This window comes from Hemiscyllium ocellatum, unplaced genomic scaffold (assembly GCF_020745735.1).
Source record: "Hemiscyllium ocellatum isolate sHemOce1 unplaced genomic scaffold, sHemOce1.pat.X.cur. scaffold_900_pat_ctg1, whole genome shotgun sequence".
Taxonomy (NCBI): Eukaryota; Metazoa; Chordata; class Chondrichthyes; order Orectolobiformes; family Hemiscylliidae; genus Hemiscyllium; species Hemiscyllium ocellatum.
This window is the reverse complement of record NW_026869295.1, coordinates 140,129-148,380: the sequence shown is the minus strand read 5'-3', so window position 1 is coordinate 148,380 and position 8,252 is coordinate 140,129. Positions and strand designations below refer to the sequence as shown.

General features: G+C 40.0%; 1 protein-coding gene across 1 annotated transcript; it reads right to left on the bottom strand.

The window, feature by feature from the left end:
- Positions 1-851: 851 nt before the first annotated feature.
- Positions 852-3,644, bottom strand: LOC132814761 (relaxin-3-like). Its single transcript, XM_060823564.1, has 3 exons — positions 3,573-3,644; positions 2,939-3,050; positions 852-1,195 (listed from the first exon to the last, which is right to left on the bottom strand). The coding sequence occupies exons 1-3, from the start codon at positions 3,642-3,644 to the stop codon at positions 852-854; spliced, it is 528 nt and encodes a 175-aa protein (XP_060679547.1).
- Positions 3,645-8,252: the final 4,608 nt, after the last annotated feature.

Sequence of the window (8,252 nt, the reverse complement as noted above, 5' to 3'; positions counted from 1 at the left end):
TTTTTTCATACTTGCTGAGTATGTTTTACTAAGTACAAATAAAATACCTTTATTGTCCTATCACATCATTGTTTTTTCTCAAACATGCTGCCACTACACTTTGATATTTGCTCATGGACTAAGCTTTTGTGATCAGACTTGGCATAATTTATCTCGCTTTAAGAAAGGCTATCTCATCATTGTTGTACTATCATCAGGTTCAGCAATTTTGGATGCATTGGAAGTTTATGACAATGTTTCGATTTACATATTGAGTGATTCTTCACACAGAGGAAAGCTTTAGTGGTGAAGTAACAAGTAAACCCATATAACATGTTATTTGATAATGCTTTTGATTTCATGAAAGGAGGTACAGAAATTGAAGTTATTGTTGAGCTGATAAAAGAGGAGCACTAGAATTACATTTTGAAAATTCTGCAATGTTGAATATTGCCAACAGGATCAAATCATAACAAATAACACTGTAGCATTTCCAGCTACTATTGTCTTGATTATGTTAAATTTGCTTCATAAATGTGCCTGGATCGGATAGTTTTGAATCTCAACTTTAGAATTTGTGCATGAATGTTAGTGATAACACATGAAATTCATTGGGAAATATATTTCAATGCTGTGAATAAATGAAATTATTTTAAAAAGTGGTTATAAGAAATCAAGAGTTGAAACTTTATAGTTTTAAGGGTTTCAGAATCACTTACACAAGCTTGTCACATAGACCATACTAGAAATTGCATGTATGTTACGATTACTTTATACCACATTTGTGAGATATTTAATAGATCACATGATTTGAACTCTCACTGAAACATATTCATGTTTATGAATATTCTATTTATAGAAATGTACAGTTTTCAGCAGATTGCACTGAGCTCTCGTCTGGTGCAGCCTACAGAGCAGCATTTGGTTGACATTGATGTTAATGCATCCCTTTTCTTCCTGATGGATCTGGCCCACGGTTGATGCTGCACCAGTGTTGATGCAAAAGCGTGGCCTTTATTGCTGCCTCCATCAATCTGGCGAATGTACTCACTGAAATCCCCTGGTGCCTGATCATACTGGTTGTTGTATTCGTCAAACACTTGATCAGCATAAGATGGCTCGGTTTCCTGGTTGTTGTCACTGCCAAAGATTTGAGGATTTCTCATGGTGTCCATCTGCTTGGAGTAATCTTTATCATCTGAGATCTGGAAAGGATCTAGAACAAAAATAATATGTTTAATAACATATGTATTCGTATCATATGCGGCTAATTCCTGCTCTCTTTTGTTTGAGAGAAATGTTCTAGTCCCTGGACTCACAAAAGCATTCTACTTTCATGTGTACCATTGTATTTTGATTTCAAACATATTTTGTTAAATATATATTGGTCATATGGTCAGAGAAATAATTAATAGCGAACCAAAATTTGATAATCACTACTTGATCTACATTGCAAAGAAAGTGAAAGAAATTATAATTGAACCTCAAGTGAAAAAATCTCCAGTCTGAAGAGGAGTGACTGCATAAGAGATGTTACTGATTCTAACATGTTGAGGTAAACATCGTTGGTTGATAGTAGGTAAATATTTTCTAGAACTTGAAATATAGTCTTTTTTTCTCTTTTCTCTTCTAGTGCCACACCCATTCCTGCCAATGGGAAGTTCATATTTGTAGCTTTGATTTGAAAGTTTCTATTCCCTGCTTGATGGTTGACAATTCTGCTCTTTTATTACATAATTCACTGTTTAACTGTATCTGATAGCTAGCTACCTGTTGAATGGGAGTCAGTCATGACTCCTGGCATTCAGGCTACATCAGAGCTTTTTTTCCTTCCAATTGTGTCTCCAATCCAATTTGTTGTCTTTTCTCAGCCAAACCCTTCAAATATCTCTCACCATCCTTTTCTATCCCCAATTCTGGAAAGAAGATAAGCAGAAAGTAACTTACAAAACTGATGGCATCGCAGTATTAGTTGATGGAAGTGGACTACTGATAATTACCGTTTGTAAATTAACTCTATTGTGCACACTATGGGCCAAGGGTTGCATGGGCTTTATCACCTTCCAAGTTCAGGTGCAATATTCTCTTTCCTGCCTTCCTCCTGCATACAGCCAGCTAGTCTTCCACCAGCTGACCAATTAGAACTGCTCTCTTGGTCTTTCCCATTTCTACTCTCAGTGCCTCATGCAGAATGCTCATTGAATAAGGTTCCGGTTTGCAAATCAGTGGAAATATGTACCATATTAAATTGAAATCTCAATATCCATGGCTTTCCTCCCTGATTTTGCCCCGGTTAGGAATATGGTCATCATAGTTCAGGCTTTATTCAAAGATCCCACTGTCAATTTAAAGCACTAACAACTTCCATGAAAATGTGATCAGGATATTTGGTGATTGATCTGCCCAGGAAAACTCATACATTTCTCACAACGCTGTGATTTCAAATAAAGGGTAACTGCCGGCTGACAGCTGCACCAGTCCTTCACCCCCCTGAAAGTTATTGCCAATGCTGAAATAAGGACTGAGAATGAGTATCAGTCAGCACTTGGAAAAGAGCAGTCCTCTGCCATCAATTGTGCTGACAACAGTCCTCACATTGACTTGTTTTTCAGAACTTACCTCGTACGGTAAATGTTTCTACCCAAGCTCAAAACAGACTGGACGGTGATTTCTATTGGCATGTTCAGAACTGATGCACTTTCTGCACAAGAATCTACAAGAGGGGCAAGCTCTCGCAAGTAAAATTGGAATCAACATTTTATCATTTCCACTCAAGCTGACATTTTGGAGTGCGGCATTTCATAAATGACTATTTCAGTTTTAATAGTATACAGGTACCACTCAGATTCCCGACTTTTGCAGAGCCTCCGCAAATACCTCTCCAATGCAATATTGTTTAAAACACTCGCTTTTTAGATAAGGATGCAGCAATTAAGATTTTTTTTAATTGAATGCTCACCGTTCTGGTCATCCAGAAGCCTCGCCCAGCGAGAAGACCCACAGGTTTCTACGATCGCTCGGATGAAGTCGCGGCCGCACACCCTGAGTATTTCTTCCCCACTTCCCGAAGACTGGGACAGGACCGAAACGGGAAAGGAGGTCAGCAACAGGTTGATGATCAGAACACACACCAGGCACTTCATCTCAGCTCACAAGTGTTGAGCGTGGGCTTCTCAGGAATCGTAGCTCTGGGGTGTGTTTCTCTCGCGGATGCTCGGACTGTTGGCAGAAAGATGTCAATATTGTAGTGACTCTCTCCCTCTTGTCACTGCCTTCTACATGTCCGATCCGCTGCCCTTTATATCGCTGTTTTTCCTCCTTCCCTCTGACCCACCGCCTTTTTTTTGAAGCATTTATCCCTCCCTCTCTCCCTCTGACGTCTTCGGGATGTTCTTGGCAGATTGGCAGATACACTCCCTTTGGCTCACTGTCACATTTAGAATTGAGGGACTGATCGGAAACTGCGTCGATCAGCAATGCCTTTATCTTCTCCTGTCCCTCAAACACTTGGTTATCCTTCGAACCCGCCTTTTAATTTTCCAGTTTTCCTAATAGTTTAACCTTGCGATTCATCTCACTTTCTCTTGTTTTACCAGTTTTATCGATAATGCAGCTCTTGTCTTCTTGCTGCTTTCATCTTTCATTTCATGTACAGCTTCCGCCATCTCTCAAATTAAACTTCCTTTTATCCCAATCGTGTCTCCTCCTTGCTCTCTCATTTATTAATATCGCTCGTTAACTTGTTTTTCAGAAATTACTCTAGTGCTTCCACTATTTCTACATAAACCTACACCTTATCCTCCATCCTGAATGTGAATTTGTCAAAGTCACACATCTGAACTTCTCCATATGGAGTTCATCATGTTGATGCTCTTCTACTTGGTATGTTTTTAACGTGTGAGCGTTGGTAGCTGTTGATGATGACAATCTTTGATCCATTTATTGATATTATGTTATTAATCCTTCTTAATGTTATTTGACACGTTGTCTGCTCACATCATATCAGGAATAGTAAAAGCATGATTTGGAACCTGTTCTACCATTGTCACAAGATGGTTTCAGCTCACTGCTGGCACAGTACCAATTAAACTCAAGTGCACACCTCCCAGTAACCCTGTACCTAATCCCTGTTCAAATATGCTGCACCTTTTCCTCATAAATGATCATGGTTTCTATCCTATCTCCTTGCACTCAGTGACCATTTTAAAGTTTTGTGTCTATTACTGGTTCCCCTATCAAGTAAATGCCCACTTTTGTTTAACACAGAAGTTCGGTAAATCTTGCACTTTTTTACTCCATTAATCAAAAACTGCTCATAGTTGTCTGTATTCTTATTCGAGAAAATCTACATTGTGTATTCCCTGTGATCTTATCCTCCTTTTTGTAAGAGTCATTAATCCAACTCTACATTGTACTCTGTAATGTAGAAACATTGCTTGCATATATTTATTGTCAATTATACATTTATTTTTCTAGTTAATATTTCTATTAATAAACTCCAATGTATTACTGAAAAGTACATTTTAAGTTTTCTGTCTTGCTGACATTATGACAATTGCAAGATATACCGACATAAAAGAAAAATAATATTTATTCTGTGTAAATGCTGATGGATTGGCAAGTGAAGTAAGATCAGTTGAATCATTGCCGAGTTGTATGCACTAATTAATGAAGACTGACAAATAAATGCCAAGCTTTGTTTAAATTTTAGAGCAGGAAGGTTGTCTCTGATGATCACGACTTTGCCCCGAGGAATGGACTTGTGTACATGTTCTACATGTTTACAAATATCAGGATCTTGTGTAATGATATATTTACTATCCAGTATACACATATTGTGTATACTGACTTATTCTGTGCACATTCTGTACACACTGTATACAGATACATTCTGTATCTGACTTAAAATTATAATTTGGTGGTCAGATTAATTCGTCGTACACTCAGGATTATCTAACAAATGTTGTCAAACCATTAAGAACATCTAGTTTCAAAGGCTGTGCTGTGTGTTTTGCAAGTGTGGGCTAATTGAGTATGGTCAGTACTTCCTTGTTGTATACACCTGAAGGTATATTCTGTTTAATATGTTCCACCAGTCTTTAGGTTTCCTAGCCGATATAACTGGCATTGCTCTCTTGTTGAAATCCATTTGATGTATCTCATTGTGTGACCGAAAGAAGCATGTATTGGCTTGGTCACAGTATCATTTTCATGGAGAACACTGTGCCTGTTGCTGTATAGTACTTTTGTGGCAGACAGAAGTAAAGAACTCCCTCTCTCGCCACCAGATGATTTCTCCAGTAGGATATCTGGGAAGGGAAATTATTTGATTGTTCCACTACAAAGGTGAACTGGCAATCTTCATTAACTGGGGTATTCTCCATGGCAATGCCGATCCCATTCAGAATTGGTTTGCCAACCATTCTGCAGTTTCCTCTCATAGTACACTTCAGTTTGTCGTTATCATAACATGATGGAATTTGATATTAAGTATGATTGTGAGAAATTTGAGTCAGAAACAAAACTAGGTTTAACTAAAATGAAGGGAATCACAATGAAATGAGAAGTTAGTTAGATAAAGTGGATTGGGCAGATAGATTAGCAGGAAAGACAGTAAGCAAGTAGTGGCAGGCATTTAAGGGCATAGTTCATAACTCTTAACAAAAATACATCCCAGAAAAGAGGGAAAATAATAACAGAGATATAAACCAATCCAGGAAGTTATCAAAGGAAGTTAAGGAGAGTATAAAGTTGTAAGAAAAATATATAAGGAAAAAATCCCAAGGCTGGAATCAATACAGAATCCAGCAAAATGGCACCAAAAAGATAATAAGCAAAGGGAAAATAAACAACAAGGGCAAACTAGCAAGGAATATAAAAAAAACTGACAATAAGAGCATCTTTAAATATATAAAAAGGAAGAGCGAATGAATGCTGTATCTTCAGAAGATGAACCTGTGGTGATGGTTATGGGGAACAAGGAATTGGTAGAGGAATTATACTGTCAGTCTTTATGGTGGAAGCTACTTTGAACATGCCTAACAACAGTGGGGAATTAAGTGCCATTACCATCACTAGACAAGCAGTTTTAGAGAAACTAATGGGGCTAATGGCAGATAAGTTATACAGGTGTACAGCATGGAAACAGATCCTTTGGTCCATCTCGTCCATGCCGCCCAGATATCCTAACCTAATCCAGTCCCATCTAGTAGCACTTGAACCATATCAGCCTAAAACCCTTCCCATTCATATACTCACTCAGATGCCTTTTAAATGCTGCAATTGTACCAGCTTCTACCACTTCCTATGGCAGCTCATTCCATACATGCACCACTCTCTGCATGAAAAAGTTACTTATTAGGTCTCTTTTACATCTTTCCCCTCTCACCCTGAACCTATACTCTCTAGTTCTGTACACTCCGACCTTGTCTACTTATCCTATCCATCCCCGTTATGATTTTATAAACCTCGATAAGGTCACCCCTCAGCTTCCGACGTTATAATGCAGCGATCTCTAAGGAGGGTGCCTGTAACCAGAAAGGTGGATTGAAGTGTGTATACTTCAATGCCAGAAGTATAAGGAATAAGGTAGGTGAACTTGCAGCGTGGGTTGGTACCTGGGACTTCGATGTTGTGGCCATTACAGAGACGTGGGTAGAACAGGGACAAGAATGGCTGTTGCACATTCCAGGGTTCAAATGTTTTAGTAGGATCAGACATGGGGGTAAAAAAGGGGGAGGCGTGGCATTACTTGTCAAAGACAGTATCACAGCAGTGGAATGGACGATGGAAGAGGACTTGCCATCTGAGGTAGTTTGGGCTGAGGTTAGAAATAGGAAAGGTGAGGTCACCCTGTTAGGTGTTTTCTACAGGCCTCCTAATAGTCCTAGAGAAGTAGAGGATAATATTGCGAGGATGATTCAGGAAAAGAGTGAAGGTAGCAGGGTGGTTGTTATGGGGGACTTTAACTTCCCAGATATTGACTGGGGGAGCTATAGCTCGAGTTCATTAGATGGGTCGGTGTTTGTACAATGTGTGCAGGATGGTTTCCTGACACAATATGTCGACAGGCCAACAAGAGGGGAGGCTATATTGGATTTGGTTCTAGGTAATGAACCAGGCCAGGTGTTAGACTTGGAGGTAGGTGAGCACTTCGGGGACAGTGACCACAACTCGGTGACTTTTACTTTAGTGATGGAGAGGGATAATCGTGCGCCGCAGGGCAAGAGCTATAGCTGGGGGCAGGGCAATTATGATGCTGTGAGGCATGACTTAGGATGTGTGGATTGGAAAAACAGGCTTCAAGAGAAGAACACTAATGAGATGTGGGGATTGTTCAAGGAGCAGCTACATCGTGTCCTCGATAGGTATGTACCAGTCAGGCATGGTGTAAAGGGCCTTGTGAGGCAGCCGTGGTTTAGTAAGGAATTGGAGTCCCTTGTGAAAGGGAAGAAGGCGGCATATGTAAAGATGAGGCGTGAAGGTTCAGTAGGGGCGATTGAGAGTTATAAGGTAGCCAGGAAGGAGCTAAAGAGGGAGCTAAGAGAAGCGAGAAGGGGACATGAAAAGTCTTTAGCTGGTAGGATTAGGGAAAACCCAAAGGCTTTCTATAGGTATGTCAAGAATAAAAGGATGACTAGGGTAGGTATCGGTCCAGTCAAGGATAGTAGTGGGAAGTTGTGAGTGGAGGCGGAGGAGATTGGAGAGACATTAAATCAGTACTTTTCATCAGTATTCACTCAGGAACAGGACACTGTTGCTGATGTGAATATGGAATCACAAATAATTAGAATGGATGCCCTGGAAATATGCAGGGAAGAGGTTTTGGGAATATTGGAAAGGATGAATATAGATAAGTCTCCTGGGCCTGATGGCATTTACCCCAGGATCCTATGGGAAGCTAGGGAGGAGATAGCAGAGCCATTGGCCTGGATTTTTATGTCGTCGTTGTCAACGGGAATAGTACCAGAGGACTGGAGGATAGCGAATGTGGTCCCATTGTTCAAGAAAGGGAGTAGGGATAGCCCTAGTAACTATAGGCCAGTGAGTCTGACTTCAGTGGTGGGCAAAGTCTGAGAGAGAATGGTAAGGGATAAGATTTATGAACATCTGGGTAGGAATAACGTGATCAGGGATAGCCAGCATGGTTTTGTGAAGGGCAGGTCGTGCCTCACAAACCTTATTGAGTTCTTTGAGAAGGTGACTAAGGAAGTGGATGAGGGTAAAGCAGTAGATGTTGTGTATATGGATTTTAGTAAGGCGTTCGATAAGGT